The sequence below is a fragment of the Bidens hawaiensis genome, unplaced genomic scaffold, assembly GCF_021521415.1.
Source record: "Bidens hawaiensis isolate Kalapana, Puna unplaced genomic scaffold, B.hawaiensis_p1.1 tig00020784_1, whole genome shotgun sequence".
Taxonomy (NCBI): Eukaryota; Viridiplantae; Streptophyta; class Magnoliopsida; order Asterales; family Asteraceae; genus Bidens; species Bidens hawaiensis.
The window spans coordinates 322376-342467 of record NW_027493198.1 but is presented as its reverse complement, the minus strand read 5'-3'; the positions used below and the strand labels follow the sequence as shown (position 1 = coordinate 342467).

Here is a 20092-nt window from a genome sequence, read left to right as displayed (position 1 = left end):
CATGGGTTACGTCATATGTAAAACTTCTTGATTCTCTAATTGATGACGCTGAGGACGTTAAGGTTCTTAGAAAAGCTTGGGCGCGGTTCTTCAAAACATGCAAGGGAGCGTAAAAAAGTTGCGGAATTATTTAATAAAATAGCCACTAATCTAGTTGCAAGTTGCTTAAGATACAAAGGCATTATGGAAGTTGTAGCCTACGCCATTTTCACCCAACTAGAATATTTGAAGAGCCCGTGGGCAATTTTTGTACTTGGAGCTTTGATAGCTCTTTTTCTTAGCGTTGTTCAAACTTACTTTACTCGTTGGAGTCCCAAAGGCGAGTGTGACAATTTGTGCTCGTTTTTGAAGAAGAACCGTCACTTATAAGAGGCGACGAGTCGATGGTTCTTATTGTAGATCTAATTTCGTTGTGTAGTGTTTTCTCAAGTAAGAATGTAAGATAATAATTGTCTGAGTGCATTGTGGCCACGACGAGTCGATGGTTCTTATTATACATTTGTTTGATATTTCTTTTGAAAGAACTCATACCCTTGCCATACGTGTTGTTTTAATCTAATTAAATAGAGTTTATCAGACGGTACTTGTGTTTTCGTTGATCTTGTTTCAGACGGTACTTGAGTAAACATTCTTGGTTTCGGATGATAAGAGATTCTGTATTTGTGACGTGACTCAACTTTCATATTCGTTATTGCCATACTTTAAAATATGTTGTCCATATATAGCAAAAGCAATAGCAGTAATTGTAACTGTAATTTTTTTTTCCAATTAAAACTCCAAACATTTATAATAAACACATTACATCTTTATGCATATCTCATGAGTGCTTTCTGTTATGTTCCTTATTATATATAAGTCTCCTTTTGCTGAACGATTAATCTTAATGGTTCACGTGCCAAAGGGCTCAATTGTTAAACTCAGAAAGAAAAGGGTTAAAGAACAAAAGTTTGTGATCAAGATAATCAATATGCGGAATAAATAATCATATAGTTGTAGAGATAAACTGATAAGAGTATAGAATATATTTTATTAATAGGAGCTTTATGTAAATATTTTAAATGTCGTATATGTTTTTAAAAATAATATTTAAGAGTGCATTGAAACTTGACGAGTTTCGGTCCGCTGCAACTCTTGAAATATATCTCATATATGTTTGAAAATTGAATAATATGAATTGAAATTTATCATATTATTAATATTAAATTTTTTATGTCACTTGTTTGATTTATTAGAATTTATATTAATATTAAATTCTTCATATGGTGAAAAACTCTTGAGTAAAGTTCTTTATGAATTTGATTAGTTTTAATTAGACTTTATATCTCTAATTAAATTTCTAATTAAGAGAGTTTCTTCACCATCCATAACTCTTATACATAATAGGCTATGTGTCTCATTTTTATAATGCTAGAAAATACAAGCTAAAAACTTCAAGGAAAAATGCATGCATGCATGAAGAGTTATTAGTGAAGAAGAAAGCTTTGAAGAATCATATGTTGGAAACCTATAGAGATGAGTTTCTATACTTGATTCCTCAACCATTTATTCTATTTTTCTACAAGTTTTAACACTATTTACCTGATGTAACATCGAGCGCGTGGACATCTCCGGCAGTACAAACTGCTTCGGCTGTTGTACCCTGGGAGACAGACGCGTTGTCTTATGTAGAGGCGCGAAATCTGTTTTAAGTGAATTGTGTTGAACACGTGTCTCAGCCTCAACCGTCAACATTTGTTTGTTCATTCTTGCAGCCAAAGAGACTACTAGAAGCCGTTGTTGTGGTAAAAATTGAAAATTTTATTTTTAAGTTCGTGTCAGTGAGATTACAAGAAGACGTTGCTGAATAACAAGTTTAAAGACTTTATCATATGAAGTTCTTGAGTTTAATCATGTAACATATTTGTTATGTTTTTCATTATTTACTTTATTTTGTATTACGGTATTTGTACTACTTATTTTCTCATGTTAATAACGAGAGTATCGTTATTATTTGTAATGTTAAAATTGTGTGCCTACGTTTTTTTTTTGTTAATGTTAAAATTATGTAAATGACTATCTACAACTTTAAAAAGGACAAAAATACAATTGGTCAAAAAAATCTTTAATCATGTGATACAACTTTGTTTGTCATAACTCATAATAGCTAATCCACTTTTTATGTCTTGTGAAACTCATGGAGTACTTTATATACATTACGTTAGGTAACATTCCAGATTAATTGATTGTAGCTTATGCCCTACCATTATTCCTATCTTCTTTTGTTAACAAAACTTAAGTTTCAAGATTTTCTAAATCAAACGTCATTATAAGTAAATAAAAAAACACATCGATATATATCCTTGTACCAATACCATAACTTTCACTAGCTTATGATCCCATAACTACCAACACTAAACCTCAAAATCAAAAAATGTCTGTTCAAGACATAACCCAGCGCAGCATCGAGATCACCAAAGAGATCAACTCAAAGACGAACGATGGGTTATCGAATCGATTATCAGTGCCAATGCCGCTCCCCCATCGCTATCAACCTCACGTATCCATAGAGTACCACAAATGGTGACAGAGACAGGCGACTACGAGAAATACTATGTTCCAAAGGTTGTGTCCATTGGTCCACACCATTTTGGGAACAAGAAACTCGAGTTCGTCGAGAAACTCAAGCCTGTTTTCGCAATGAAGCTCTTTTTAAACAACAAGGAAACCCTAAGAAGTTTGTACAAAAGTCTTGGTGATCCAACAATGGTGCAAGAATTAAGAAACTTCTATGAAGAAAACACTACAACCAAGTTTTGCAATAAGGTTTTTACTAAGATAATGTTGTTGGATTGTTGTTTTATCTTGTATTATATTAAATATATTTTTGGAGAGAAACCTGAAGATTCTGGAGGGCTAAGTAGCCACCAGATTGTCTTTGTTCATCAAGATTTGTTCTTGTTAGAAAACCAAATTCCTTTCAAAGTTCTAATGGAAGCGATGAAGTTGATAGAATTCAACTGGTTGAAAAAGATTAAGCCCTTCATCTATGAGAATATTTTGGCATCGATTAAACCGAAGAGAAGGTGGTTAGAAGCAATACTTTATATCCAAAATGATCGAAGAAACCGTCGAGAGGAGCGAGAAATGGAGTTGATTTGCGACAAAGAACCGAATCATCTTCTCCATCTTCTTCATCGTACTCTCACAAAAAATGTTATTCCCGTGAAGAATTCGCATCTAAAAGACAACCACAGGTGCACTTTTCGCAATGTTAACGAGCTTATGGATGTAGGGATTCGTTTCAAGCCGAGTGACACTATGTCTTTGGCTCATGTTAAGTTCATTAACGGCAGGTTGTGGTTTTCAGCGGCTGTAGAACTCCCTCCGATAATTGTTGATGATTCCACCAAGCCTATGTTGAAAAACTTGATAGCCTATGAAATGTGCTCACGTGACGCGTGTAATGCATGGGTTACATCATATATATATGTCTTCTTGATTCTCTGATTGATCAGCCTGAGGACGTTAAGGCTCTTTAAAAAGTTGGGGTGCTTGAAAACTCGCTAGGGAGCGATAAAGAAGTTGCGAAATTGTTCAATGAGATAGGTACGGATTTAGTACCAAATAACTTAGCATATTTGGAAGCTAAGAACATGATACAAAGGCATTATGAAAGTTGGAGTAACACACTTATCTCCCAATTCAAGCATGAATATGTGAAGAGCCCATGGACATTTTTCGCACTTCTTGGAGCTTTGATAGCTCTTCTTTTCGGTGGTGTTCAAGCTTACTTCACTGTTTGGAGTCCCAAAGGCGAGTGTGATAAACTTTGCAAGTATTTGAAGAACAACCATCACTTGTAAGAGGCGAGCAAGTCGATGATTCTTATTATAGTTTTTGGTGTGTTTGTGTTTGATTTGAGTGTTGCAATTCCTATTAGTGCTTTGTTTTTCTTAAATAAGATCATATTTGTTTGAGTGCAACCATGAAGTAACTATCTTAAATAAAGTCTTTTTTTTTCTTTTTTAAACGTCTTATTAGACTATCACAGTACCACTTAACTACAACATTTTTTTCCTAAATTAACTCAATACGCAAAAGTATCTGTAATTAGGTCAACTACTCAAATGGTTTTACAAAGCTATGATATTACTTTAATGTTAAAAAAAAATAAAAATTAATTATGCAACAAAAATGAGGATTTTATTACCTATAATATGTGTATGACAGTGGTATTTAATTTTATATAAAAAACATTTTAAAAGAAAACTTTGTTATATATATAACTATGGAAAAAATGAATACTGTGTTATTAGATATATATAAGCTTATATATGAAAAGAAAAGAAAAGAAAATTATTATTGTGGCTTCATGTTGTTCTGAGAATGAAAAGAAAAAAATTCCTGAAATAAGTATTTATGAAAATATTTTTCAGGTTTTAGGTTTTATTTGCAAGAAATTCTCAAAATATGTATTATAAACTAGTCGTTACGAGTTGTTTATAATTACACACGAGTAGTTTGTAGAACCAGTTAAAAATTGCCACGTGTTCTTAAACTAACCGTAACGAGCAGGTTCACTAATCATTTACTCGTCACGACTAAATAAGTTTAATGCCTCATAATCAACACCCACGAGTAATTTATAAATCCTTTAGTCGCGACGACTAGTTTACCTGGTTTACATTCCCTACACAAGTAGTTTATTAGTAGTTATAACTCGTCGTGACTAGTTTAACCTTACAATCTACTCGTCGCGACTAAAGAACTTATGAACTACTCGTGAGCGTTGATTACGAGGCATAAAACTTATTTAGTCTTGACGAGTAAATGGTTAGTAATATGCTCGTTACGGTTAGTTTAAAGACACGCGTCAAGTTTTAATTGGTTATACAAACTACTCGTCACGACTATATTATAATACCTATTTTGGGAATTTCTTGCAAATGGCACCTAAAACCTAAAAAACGTTTTTATAAACTCTTATTTTAGAAATTTTTCCCCAGTTACTTAACATGGACTTAATTATTTATTTAAAAGAAATACTTATATTTTGGTCAGTTTATTGAACAGCCAATGGAAAGAAACGAGAAGCCTACAAAACACAAATGGCCCAACAGAAAATGAGTGTGTTGAAATTTGAAAACAATCAATAAACTCTTGGGCTTGAAAGAGGAATCGAACCATAGTAAACTGGACTGAGATTCTGAGACCGTGTTTGTGTAAAACCGTACACTCACTGAAGGTTGAATAAATTATTTTAATTTGGATACCTTTTATATGATAATTATATGACTAGATTAATACTAAACGACATTTTTATTCAGTGTAACAAGTACAACTACTGTTCAAATATTCATCAACGATCTGATTACTCAAATTGTACTTCGAATACTTTATTGTGTAATAAGTTTTATTTTATCAAAATTATATGCATACCTCTCGCCTAACCAAGCTTTCAGGTAAACACTTTGAGCAATAGTATACTTAGCAAAAATTGTTGATATTTTTGCTACATATTTTTTGGTATATGTAGGCTATGAAGTGTTAACTCAATACTTAGTTCAAATGATGTGCAACTTAATAATACACAGGGCTCGGCGAGCCTAAATGAGCTTCCTTAGAAGTCTCAAGCTCGGGCTCGATAACTAAACGAACTTTATTTGAGACTTGGGATCGGCTCGTTTCGAGCTTTAATTTATCGATTCGATTTCGAGTAGCTCACGAACAACTTGACTCCTTTGCAACCCTAAGTTTAATGTAATCATCTTGCCTCATGTGTTCCTCTAACAAAATGGTAAGATTATTTAAATGGCCTCGCTATTAAGAATACAAAATTTTGATACATAATCTATTGAAACACTAAACAAGTATAACTAAAATAATCACCACTACCATTAGACGATCTTTCAACTGATAATAGAGAATTGTCACTTTCGCTTCATAAATGATATAATACTCCTCTTTTTCATCCACTTGATCAAATTAGGACGATACGATGATTCTTATTCTTAAAATAGATATGAACTAGTACCCATACACGTGGCACAAATGTGTGGTTGGTAGGGTGTATGGCCCCTGCAATGGTTAAGCCACATGCACAAATAGACCTTTACGTTTAGGTGATGTCCATTAAGATTATGGTATTTGATATGGAAGAGTTGCATCATGTTCGATTGTTCTCCACTTACAACTTTTCAATCTTCAAAGGTTCTACTCACTCATTTTATTAAAATACTTAAGTTTTTTTTCTTCAAAAGGCATCTGTCGTAGCAGCAGTGGCTCTTTTGAATGATCATACGATGTACGTATGTATGTATGTTTCCGGTTGGAATGGGTCTTTGAACAAAAATAAACACATGTCAGTTTAGAAAGAGGTATTAAAATGACTAAATCATCAAGTTAAAGTGTACCAAAAGTCATTAACTCATCACTAGAAGCTCTATGGGTTAGGGAAATACTAGTGACTAATTTTTGTTATGGATTAGAATGGGTTTGTTTGTGGGTTAGAATGGATTAAAACAAGCTTCATCCAATTTTATTATAAATAAAACCCACGAAACCGAGAAATCGAAACCGAAACTGAAATCATTGAAACCGAACAGATACCTAAACCGACCGAAATGAAAAAAGCAAAATCGACCCTGAACCGATACAAAACCGGGTTTTTTAATGAACGAGGATGGTGGGGGGAAACATTTTAGTTTTTTTTTTTTTACATTTTGCGTTTTTTATTTATATTTTAAGTTATTATTTATTTATTACCTTTTTTAGGGGTTTTTGAAACCCTTTTATTTTATTTTAACATTCATTTGGGTCAAGATGGGTTAACTTTACCCATTTTGACTCATACTCATCATAATCCTCTATATTAAAAATTCATTATGACACATACTCATCATGACCCATATACATCCTAACCTACCACCCAAATCCAACACAACCCACTTACATTGCCACCTCTACCTAGTGCCTACTCCTATGTGAGTTATGGTTTATCGATTTGTAAAAAAACACAATGGTAAAAACACAATTTAATGATTTATATAAGAAGTGAAGAAAAAACACAATGTATAAAAAACCAACTAACTTTTTAAAATGTTTTATAGCGATATGGTACTCATATTAAAAATTAAAAACCACTCGTTATTATGGAAATTTTTTTATAAGAAAAAAGTGTCATAAAACAGTTATGAACGTCTTATAATGATATGAGTAATTAGCATGTGATTTTCATATGGATAAAGAAAGTTAACAAATGTGTGTGATTCATTTTATTCTCTTCTTATAGATTTCACACATGATTTTCCCTTATATTTCTATAAAAGTTATACTTTTTATTTTAACTTGACCTATTAAAAAATTAAATATGAAAAAAAAGGAAAAATGAAGAAATTGAGACTCACTTCGATTAACAAGGAATCAAAAATTTTCCACGTGGTAGATGTTGAGTTGCATATGTTTCCGACCCCTACATATAATTGAGCCGTTGGTAGTTTAAGTCAAAAGCCGAACCACGTTTGGGCCACACCAATGGCAAATTGGCAACTAGTTTCAAGTACTGTTCAAACTTGATTTTATTTTTTGTAGTTGTAATTTAATCAATGTAATTCAAATAATATACATTTTTAATCAACATAATTAATTTCTTATTATTTGATTTCTCTCTAAAAATTTATGTTTGTTAACCATATGAATATTCAACTATTTTAATTTTGTTTCTCGATATTTTAGTATAAATTTTGTTAAAAACAAAGTTGTATTTAAATAGATTATATATATTTTTTTGTATCGTAAGTTATATGACTGTTAATGTTCTTTTGGGCATATCACAACTTTATCTTCTTTGGTTTTATCTTTCCTTTGTTATAGCGAGTGTTTGTATCATATCAAACAGAACCAACAGTGACCAAATTCCTACCGTTTTGCATCAAGAATATTACTAATTTATTTATTCAAATTAGTGAAGACGAAGGAGGTAGTTTGCTATGTAATTTTGATTGTACATGAGTACATACAAAAGAAATGCAACAGCAGACTTTTAGTTGGGTGGCAAGACATTAGAGATGGGTGTAGTATTTGATCATTCTCGACAGGTTCTCTAACTTAATCTTTATAATTACATTAAAAACTCACTACATTATATATCAGATTTTCAGTTAAATAATATACCTTTATCATTGCATTTTCTTCATACTTCACTCATAACCACTTTTAATAAATATTAAAAAATTATATAGTACGAACAGTGTTTCATAAAAAATAACTCATGAACAATTACATTTTTTCTCTTCTCTACTCACAACCACATAAAACACACTCTAAATTTTCTAACTCTTTTTTGTGTAGCTAAAATCTTTCCCATTATTCTCATTTTTAATCACTTATGTAGAATAACTTCACCCCAATAAATTAAAACATATACATTAAATTAGTACGAAAATATGCAATCTCATATGGTATGTTTAGGGGTTTTCTAGGGACACCTACCATTTTTCTAAAAAAACCTTATATGTCAAATATAGCGTTATACGGGGGCGTATTAGGTCTCCGTATACAGGGACCCAATACGTCCCGTATAGACCTATAAGAAACGTATAGGTGTTTGTGTGTCACTAGTAGGACCCTATTTTTAATGAACAATTGAACACACATATATGTACTAATGTACAGTCGTGTAAATAGTCTGAGATTATCAGTTTTAATTTCGGTGTCATCCCTAGCTAATTATTTGTGTTTTTTAATTAAATGATTGTGAATTAAAAAAAAGAAAAAAAAGGAAAGTGGCGTACATTGATGCATCAAATCTTTCACGAGTTAGTGTTGACTTGAACTACACCACTAGAAAAGATAATGGACATAATTCGTTGGAGAGGTATCTTTTTCTAAATTAAATAGCCCCGTAACATGTTTACGGCAAGTCTATATTGTTTTTGGTAGTCTTTTTTTATAACGTCCAACAAACAGAATTGTCTAGGTAATATATAGGGGGTGACCCAATGGGAAAATGTCATCGCCAATTGGTCCAACCCAGTCACACGGAGCTCTTAAGCGCCTCTAAGTTATCTCCAGTTTCAGAGAAAACCCACCCATCCAGGTTCGATCGGACGCCCTCAGGATCGAACTGGATATAACAAAGATCTCAGCCTTCCTTCATTATGCTATCCATGTCTCCTCTAAACTGGATTGAACTTGGGCCTCCATTGAGAAACTCAAATTGTTTACCACTACACCACATTGAAAAGAAAATTGTTTTTGATAGTCTTAATTATTTTAGATGGTTTTTGAATTGTCCCGAACTTTATTAAGGTGATGCTAGACGACCATTCATTTTTAGGGATTTATATATTTTGTATATATTTGAATAGTAAAAAGAAAGTTAAAATTAACAAAATATAAAACAAAAATTAAAAATAAAAATTACATTTTCCGATTATATATTCCAACGACTATTTTTACAAGGCCTATAGATACGCAACTTGCATTTTCACTTCTCAATTTTCATCTTCACATTGTACTCATGACAAATTGACATAAAATTCATCTGTACTTAATTCATCTTCACATTCATGTTGAAGAATCAAACTCTCCATCAGTTGCTGACGATTTGTGGGTGATGATGATAGCGTCAACTGGAATTTGGCTCTTGATCAAACCTCCCCCCCCCGGCGGTTGTGCAACAATCACACCCTCCTAAAGAGTTGAGCCATAAAAATTTTTACCATCTACAGAAACTTTACAAGCGATCACAAGCATAATGGACCAACCTAACTATATTAAACCTTAACTATTTGTTCTATCGAAATAAATATACCATTAGTACCCAATCGATTCGTAATAATCCTAGGTCTAATTCTTCTCTAGTTTAAACATACTTTTAAGCCAATCTTTGACCATTTCTTATATTAATGTTCATTTTTCTCATTGCATTAATGCTTAAATTGGGAAACTTGACATTTTCTTGCTTGACTTCCTAAAACTAATATATTTATTGACAAACGTAACCAACCATTATTGCATTCAAATAGGAAATATGTCCTTACAACGAACCATTCACACTTAAGAAAACCAAACCCGTTTGACGAATTATAGCAAAAAGGTCCCCGGAAGCTTGTGGATCATATCATCTTCTTCCACTAATTCCCTTAGTGACGCGTTACATCAAATACCCAACCCATCAACGTCATTATAAATAATATCATTAACAAACGACAATATTATTGGTTTCAGACTGTTTGTCATAAAAACATATGACCAACAAAACACGCGTCTACCTTTAATATGTTACATCATATCAAGCTATGCTGATAATATAAAAAAAAACACATGAACTGAGATAAAAAGTCTACAATCAAGATACGTTTTCCTCTTTTGATTGGTCCCATTCTATCTTTTTCTGCATTCATGGTCAATCTTGTTTGACATTGAGGTAATAAAGGAAGTAGATAATAATAATAAGATTTAAGAAAAATAAAAATAAAAGATGGATTTGACCATAATATTGGACACAAAGGGAAAAAGGTTCTACGAGAATAGAGAATCGTGTAGGGGCTGCTTCCGTCTTTCACTCTCCACAAAGAAGCCCACGTGACGTGACACGGAAACTCGTGGCTATTGCTAGGTATCTTTGACAAACACTTGAATTTATTTCTTTTTTGAACCAAAAATTTCATTTACAAAATTAGCGAGTCGTAAGCCAACAAACAAAAACAAAATTACACACATATGAGAGTAGGAATGAGCTTGGGATTTTACCTGCACTAAAAGAGTTAAGAGAGAGAGAGATAGAGAGAGAGAGAGACTTTTAGTGGGAACCAAAAATCTGTGAATTTTATATGTAAAAAACTTAAACTCAATTTCACATGTAAATATCTCAATTTTTATATAGTTTTTAAAACTTTTGTATATAAACATAGTTAGAAGGTGTTCTAATAAAGAGAACTTATTTTTATATAATTTTTACCTTTTTAAAAAAAGATTTTATTTTATTTTTATCAAAACGAGTTTTACAATGTGTGTATATGAAAATGCTCCCAAAAGGCTAAGTAAAAATGATTTTTTTTAGTAAAAATATTTTTTTATTAACTTATTATATGTAAAAACATGGTTTCCCGGTTCATATTGTTTTATGGTTTTCAGTGAACCAATGTATGTATGTATGTATGTATATATGTATGTATGTATGTATGTATGGATATATAATTAGGGTAAAGTTATCGTACAATAATTGCTTAACGTACGATATGTACGCGAATCACGTTAAAAGACAAAAACAAAAGCGCTCAAATACAAAAATACTAAAATGCTCAAAGGCAAAAATACTAAAACGCTCAAAAACGGTTTTCGTGAAGAAAAGTAAAAAATTGATCGAGTAACAATCCAAAACTGTTTATTTCAGTGAACCAATGATTAATTGGATATGTATTGACGATTTCGAGATCTTGTGATGTGATTTCATGGACCGATTTCATGAATATAAGTATTTTTGTACCTAATGTACGTTAAACAATTATTGTATTCTATATTTTCTTTTATATAATTATATATAGTAATTAACTTGAAAAGTGTAAAAATCGTTTAGTTAGTAGAGTAAATATATATTACTTGAAAAGTGTAAAAAACCGTTGTGTTTTTTACGCTCCATTTGTGCCTTCCGGATTCTGTCTATGCCTTTTTAGCTCCATTTGTTTGTGCCTGTTGTGCTCCATTTGTGCCTTTTGAGCTTCTTTTGTGCCTTTTAAGCTCCGTTTGTGCCTTTTGGGCTCCTTTAGCGTCTTTTAAGCTCCGTTTGTGCCTTTTGGGCGTTTTGGGTTCCCTTTGTTTGTGGCTTTTAAGCTTCGTTTGTGCCTTTTGGGCTCTTTTGTGCTTTTTGGGATGCCTTTGTATTTTTAAGCTCTTTGTGCCTTTTTGGCTCAATTAATGCATTTTAAGCTTTGTTTGTGTCTTTTTGGCTCTATTTTTGCATGTTGGGCTTCTTTGTGCCTTTTGGCTCCGTTTGTGACTTTTGCCCCCCCCCCCCTTTATGCCATTTGCGCTTGTTTGTGCCTTTTGGGCTCCGTTTGTGCCTTTTAGGCTCCTTTTGTCCTTTTTATGCTCCATTTGTGACTTCTGGGTGTCGTTTGTGCCAATGTAGGCAAATTTCTTGAATCTTGAGTATGTTGTAAATTTAACCTATGCACTATTTTATTGAAATATTCTATAAATTTCCATCCAAAACCGTCATAAAGACAAGTTTTGAACCAAATATGTCTTTGCGTGATGGGTTTTGTTTGAACCAATAAAACAGCCACATGTTTCAAATCCGTCGGCTCTAACAACTTTTGAACCAAACCACTAGGCTCAAACAACTTTTGAACCAAACTTTTCGTTTTTGATATTCATGGAGACAAAGTTTGCATTAGATTCGTCTTCTAAAAACTTGTATCCGTCAACACCCACCAACTCTCCACCGTTGGTCTTCAAGATCCTCTGACGACACCATCTTTTGGACCACATGCAACTTTCGTAAAATCTACACGGGGACACACCCCTATTGTAACCGATGCCAACGCCATCATCCTACTCATACACAATGTCACCAATGTACAACTTGTGGCTACCTTGGTCACCTTTCCACCACTTGTCGTGCACCTATACACGCACAACCCCCCCCCCCCCGGTTGCTCAACCATTTACCCACTCATATGTCACACCATATGTCCGCGTACACCCAACTGTACGAACCCGCTACCATTGTGGGACCCAACTCATCTCCGCAATACGTGCCCAAAACTTGTTTATCAAGTGCAATCCTACCCGATCCAACTCTATCAAGTTCAAGCTTGCCAAGTCCAACCTCCCCAAGCCCAAGTCAATCAAGTCCAAGTTCAAGCCCAAAATTTTGCAAGCTCAACTGATTCAAGCTCGGCCCATTCAAGCCATCCCAGCCCAAACAACTTCAGCTTATCCAACTCAAGTCGGTCAATGTGCACAAAGACATGTGTTTTACATCAATGCCAATGAATTCTAGCTAAGAAATCATGCAATCAAGTGAAGTAATTTGAGTGTGATTCCATTTTGAGCATGATTTCACTTACGAGTGAATGGAATTTGATTAGAGCGTAAATTGATTTGACCAATTCTTACAAATTAATAAGTGTAATATTTAGACTGTGTTTCATTACTTTTTTTACAAATTAAACACACATTTGAGTGTATTGTCGCCTGCCGTAGTCGAAGATGGTTGCAGCTACTCGGCTACTGGGAATCAAAAAGAATTAATTGGAGGTGGATGTCAATCTTGACGGTAAGTATGGATTTGAGTATAAATTAAATGATCCACAAAAGTCATTAATTACAATCTAAGCATAACATGGATTTTGATTAGTAAATTAAACACGTTAATTAGTTGTCACTTTAGGTTAAACGTACCTTCTCTTTTAGGTGAAGTGGGGTGCTCCACTAAGCTACCCAAATACTCACCAATGTATTAATGTCATGTCAATTTCATATTTTAAGCTACTTTAATACACTTAAAACACATACGGGCATTCAACTCAACTACCCCAACTCTCTCTCTCTCCTCTTCAAACACACACATACATGTCATCTTTCTCTTCCTAGACAAATCAGGCACCACTAGTCCATGAATTGATGTACCCATTTTTCCTATTAGGGTGACGGTGGAGGCTTATGCCCCTCTTCCCTTAGACCATGTGTTAAACTAAGCTAGCGTTATGGTTTGGTTAGTTAAAAATCCATGCGTGGCAAAAAATAATAATATAACGTCTTTATAAAAGTGATAAAAAGTTTTGTATGCTTTTATCTTATCATATTCTTTCCGTTCAAAAAAAAAAACTCATCTGTATATTTTTTGTTAAGTTCGGTTGCTTGAAAGTAATGTTGAATGAGAAAAAAACCAACGTGTTGATCAATTTGTATGTTTTTTTAATCCTTTTCATTTATTAATTAACAATATGATTTTTCTTTAAAAAAAGGTATGCTATTTCAAAAAGTTATTTAAAAAAATACTCTAAAAAATTATGTCAATCTTTGAGGATTGACATAATTGACCCAAACATAAATGGTGTATTTCGAGATGTTACATTCATTTTGAAATTCTAGTTTGTATCTTTATTGATTTTCACATACTCCATAAAGTCTAACAGACATATTTTCGCCTTTGGGTTGTCAAACTGACTCATCCACTTTTTAATAACTTCATCTTCAAGCCTTGGCCTCGACGTCTCCACTCAGCGTTCCCCTCGGGATCCCTAACAAACTTTCTACACGAGACTCGCTCATTTTTACTTGTTTATCTCCCAAATTAAGAGGGCTACCATCGTGGTCATAGTTTTTAACCTGCAGCCAGTGGCCCAAACCAGTTGGTATGTTAGCTATATTCATTTCTAGAATACTACCTAACCTCATACATGTTACTATTTTTTTTTCTGCTCATGTGTCAAGTTTGTAATATATTCATGGAACAAGCTTGCTATGACCATTGGTTTTCTCTTATTCCCACTATATTCATAAAACATCAACTGCTTGTTCTCTTTAACTTCACTAGTTTTCGTTCTCTTCTCGGGAGGTGTTACAAAGTTATCATCTGAATCGCCTCTACTTACTGTGTTTTCATTTGATGCATGCATCAAAATGTTAATACACTTTACTTCTAAATACTCGCTAAATTAGTGACTGAAATTAAGTTTTCAAATAAGCATCTTACATTTAAAAAATTGCTTCACCATAGGTGTTTGTCGAATCACTGAACTTCTTGCGACCGGAATGCTTGCATTATTTACAATGAAACAACAACATTAACTCCACATCTAATCAAAACACTAAACCTTAATTATTTAATACAAGCTAATGACTTTCTTGATCTAATTCCCATAACCGACATCTCTCAAACTTGTATTGTATGCTATTCTTGGTGTTTTTCGAACTGCCAAACCAATAACAAACATTTAGTTTGGACAAGCACATCAACTAACTCATCACATGACACAATAACCCGTTAGCACAAACAAAAGTAATCCTAATTTATTGTTATCAACACGTACATAACACCCACAAAAACAACTGTACACTAGAAAAACACCAACATTTGTCACCATCACACCAACACAACTAAACTAAAAAAAGAAACAAAAAAAACAAACTCAATCTTGATAACACACCATGGCCACACATTGTTACTAACACACTGCAACAACACACAAACAGAACCCACCAACACACAAAACCTAACAATCAAAATAACACACCACAACCAACCATTCACCAAATCAAAACTAAAACACAATATCTACACACACATTTTCTAGTGTGGACTTATTCCGTGTACCTACCACACATTGGTCTACTATGAGCATTCCATCCAACATTTCATCCCTAAATTCAAAATTACAATAAAACACACTACATATTCTCTCTCTTATTTTCAATTAAATAATATTCTTTTATACATTTATTATTATCATTTCTCTCTCATTCACTCATAACCACTTTCAAAATATATTAAAAAATTATAGATGATGAACGGTAACTTTTCAAATATACAGAAAAATCACTATATTTTCTAAAATATAAAAACTCTTTACTCACAACACAATAAACCACTCTCCAAATTATAAAAATACTCCTCACATAATATAGGGCATTGGATGAGAATGCTCTAAAGCACACCAACAACCATCCTACAAGACTTTTTGGTGTCTTTATGTCAAAATAACCAAAACACATTACCTTATAGATTCCGTTCCAATTTTTTGAAACCGTAGAATTTGAGGGTTTCAAAATTAAAGACTAATTAACTATAACTAGACTACAACACGCCTTGGTTCTTCATCAAGAGGGATATCACGTTACTAGGGGGCTTCTTCTTTTCCATTATTGTTCAACTGCATAACACAATTGAAATAAATCAAACACACTGACACAACTAGTTGTAATAACACTCCGATAGTAAACAACAAAACCTATTATTATAAAACACGACAAACGAACTACAACAACAACAACAACAACAAAAAACACACACACCAACGAATCATGAATTGCTAGTTTAATCCCTAACCCTTACCCTTTCTTCCGTCTGGATAGAGACATGAAACGACTAAAACCAAAAACAAACTAAAGACTCTTAATAACTTCGTTATTAACGATTTATTTGGAGAATGGTCGATGCCCGACCCAACACCCCACTATGCCCGAATTTATATATATATATATATATATATATATATATATATATATATAGGTAAAAGATGGAATACGAAAATCGTTTATCGTACAATAGGTACGCGAATGTCTGGAGCGTCCATCTTCAATAACCATCCTAACCTAAAATCACAATTTCGCGAGTCGGACTCCTTCAACCTCTTCTCCCATCGATTCCGTCCACCTTCACCATCGCCGTTCAACGATTCCGTTCACCATCCACCTTCGCGACCACCATCTTCTTCCGACACAACCATCGATCGTTGCTCACATGTCAGTTGATTAAATTGCCCAATTGAAATTGAAATTGTTGAACTAATTGATCAATTAAACTTTGAAATTGGTCCAATTAATCATCAATTTGAAGTTTTAATTAATCAATTTTGAGTTTTTGAAGAAACCCAGTTGACGTTCCATATTTTGTTCATATGGTCGAATCAATGATCAAATTAACAGTCGATTGATGATTGTTTGATGATTATGAGATTATATGAAGTGATTTCGGTGTTCAATTTCATGTTTACATGTTTAATTTCTTTTTTTTTTTTTTGTTAGTTTTAGAAGTTCTGAACAGCCAGAACTTCTTAGAACTTCTAAACTTTTTATCAGAACTTCTAAACTTTTTTGAACACCCAGAACTTCTTAGAACTTCTAAACTTTTTATTAAACAACCTGAACTTCTTAGAACGTATTATAATGTTTAAAGATATTCATTTTTTTAACACCCAGTGCTTCGTTGAATGTATTAGAACGTTTAAAGATGTTCTTTTTTGTCAGAACGTTTAAACATAATATTTTGAACCCTAATCAGAGCTCGATTGAGTGCGTTATTTTTGCAATTCCATAATTGATTGATGAATCTAAATGCTTCTACACATCAATTCGATTGATTAAATCATCATTTTGGTGTTTATTTTGGTCAGAACGTTTAAACATGAACCCTAATCAGAGCTCAATTAAGTGTGTTAATCTGTATTTTCATAATCGATTGATGATTCTAAAGCCTCTTACACATCAATTCGATTGATTAAATCATCATTTTTTGATCAATTTGAAGATTTTTAATGTTCAGTGACGTTCTTTTCAATTCTGGGTTTTGACTTTTGAGATTTCATATTGTAAGTTGTGATTAGAGTTTAGAAATTGGATGAGATAGATTAAGGAGTTCTGAATTTGGATCGGAATCGATTTTAAATCGATGAATTTGATCGCGAACTACTGTTTGGGTTATTTACTAAACTGTCATTGCGTAAAATTGAAATCGATGACCAGCAGTGTCGCGTACGTAATGTACGATAAGTCATTATTGTACAATAACTCTCCCCTAAATATATGAAATACATTTAGTGTTTAAACTCGATTAATTACACAACCATTAGCTTAATCTAGTTGCAAATGGGTATGAATTCCAACCAAAAGGTTGTGGGTTCTAGTCTCACTACATGTTTAAGCCTATTTATATTCAAAAAGTTCTTTACACAACCCAAACTATAACCAAGTAATTTTATTTAAAAGTTAAATTGTTTAAACTTAACAAAAAAACCCTTTCACATAACGCCTAAATTTTTTTCGGCTTCGTACCAAAAAAATTTAATAATTCTTAAAGACAGCACAACTTTTTATTGTACATCTTAATGATGAAAGTAAAAGTCCACGTGGAGAATGATCAATGAATATCTAATGCTAGCTTTTATTAGTATTCAATAATGTACTCACCAGGGTACGAAGGTTGCACTATATATAGAGCTAGCTATCTACACGTAATTTGCAACGACTAGATTAAAAACAATAAATCTCTCCGTTAAAAGTTGTTGATGATGATGATAGGGAAGAACCCGGAATTCGGTAGAAGGCAACCTCACACCATTATTTCTCGAGAAATAATCAAGCCCTCATCTCCGACCCCATCTCATCTCAAAACTTATAATCTTTCCCCGATTGATCAATCGCAATTACCCGTCTATATACCAATTGTACTCTACTACCCAAACAATGAAATTTGCAGTTTAACCCCTCACGAGAAAGCCCACAAGATGAAGCGATCATTGTCACAGAGCCTAACACGATACTATTCGTTTGCTGGCAGGATACACACACCAACAACCCCTTGCGTCGAATGTAACGATGAGGGGGTTGTGTTTGTTGAAACCAAAAACAATAGCCAAATGAACATGTTACAACATATAAGTGAAGATAATGACTTGGTTAGCCAACTTTTTGTTGATGGCATGTTTTGGGAAAACTCTCCTTATAGAGAGTGTCTTGTTGGAGTTCAAGTCAATCACTTTGCGTGTGGTGGAATCGCGGTGGCAGTGTCTTTGTCACACAGAGTTGGTGATGGTTGTACTCTTGGCTCGTTTCTTAGTCATTGGGCTTCGGTGGCACGTCATGGTTCCATTGATCACAAAGAGGTACTGCCCCTTAACCCTCACTTCATTCATTACCAAGCTACCACCAATTTTCTTCTACCAGAACTTGCGGCTTTGCATGAAAGGTGTGTTAATGCAATCACGAGAAAATTCGTGTTCCCCAACTCGAAATTAAGCGATCTCAAGAATAAAGTCCTTACACTATCTATAAACAGTCCTACACGGGTAGAAGTATTGATTTCTCTAATTTACAAAACTATATTAGCAGCAACCACCCAAACATCATCTTCTTTTAAGCCATCCTTCTTATTTATTCCTGTCAATATGCGTAACAAATTTGTCCCAAAGCTGCCCCAAACTACCGTTGGGAATATCACCGCAAAGATGTTGGTCACCACCCGAAATGAAAGTGAAACTTCATTAAGTGTTGTGGTTTCGGAGATTAAAAAACAGAAGATGGAACTTGAACGACTCCAAAATCTTCAACTGGTTCGTGAAAGCTTTGATTCGAATGTGTCAAGAGAAATGAATTATGATTTAGAAAATGTTGCGGATAGATACTTTTTGTGTTCGAGCTTATGCGGGTTCCCTTATAACAAAGTTGATTTCGGATGGGGAAAACCCGCAGTTGTAGGTTTAACGTTAAGATCTACAAACCTAATTGGTTTTGTGCTAATGGATACTCCCAACGGAGATGGTATTGAAGCATGGATGACTTTGGATAAACAAGACATGGAAAGATTTCAGAATGACAAGGAACTACTTTCATTTTGTCAAAATTAACTAAAGTTGATTTTATGTGTCAATAAAAGCATATACACATTGGAATGAACCCAAGACATTGTGTGTTGATTTTGGGCGGTAAATTTATCATGTTTAAGTCTATGTATTTGTTATGTCTTAATAGTGTCCGTTCATGTATCATTAAAAAAACATATGAAAGAATCAAAGTCGTTTTGCTTGTTTTTTTACCCTGATTTTTTTTATTCTAAATATTAATTAAAAGACCCTCAACCAGTGGTTCGCACGTACTAATTTATTGTGGACCACAGTTTGTATTTGAGTGACTGAATGCAAAGACTTGGGGTCTACGCTTGTTGTCTCCTTATGAATCATGAATATAAGTGGTATCTTGAATGGTTCCATGAGAAACAAGTGTGATGTCACTGATTATAACTTCATATATACTTTTTCACGTATTTTAGCCGTTGATTCAAATCCAAATCAAACCAACATCCATAAATCAACGGGTCAGTTAGTATTAATTCATATGTGACAGTTAATGAGAACGTGACTAGAGTCATCATCATCATCGTACTCAATATATCGCACCAATAGCAAAGCTATGGTAGGGTGTAAGGAGGTAAGATGTAGGCAGGCTTACCTCTACCCCATAGGAATAAAGAGGCTGCTTCCGGTGAGACCCCCGGCTCGATAGTAGTTTTGCATCAAGCCTTGGACATAAGACACATAACACTCAACCATCGGGACACCGACCGATTGGTGCATGCACCCTTGTCTTTCGGCTATCAGCGCAATCA

The 20092-nt window shown here is 33.6% G+C and overlaps 1 protein-coding gene and 1 pseudogene across 1 annotated transcript; both read left to right on the top strand.

The window, feature by feature from the left end:
• Nucleotides 1-2147: 2147 nt before the first annotated feature.
• LOC143561720 (UPF0481 protein At3g47200-like) lies at nucleotides 2148-3928 on the top strand (annotated as a pseudogene).
• A 14071-nt stretch (nucleotides 3929-17999) lies between these two features.
• LOC143561719 (akuammiline synthase 1-like) lies at nucleotides 18000-19334 on the top strand. The gene has a single exon (XM_077049717.1). The coding sequence runs from the start codon at nucleotides 18000-18002 to the stop codon at nucleotides 19332-19334; it is 1335 nt and encodes a 444-aa protein (XP_076905832.1).
• Nucleotides 19335-20092: the final 758 nt, after the last annotated feature.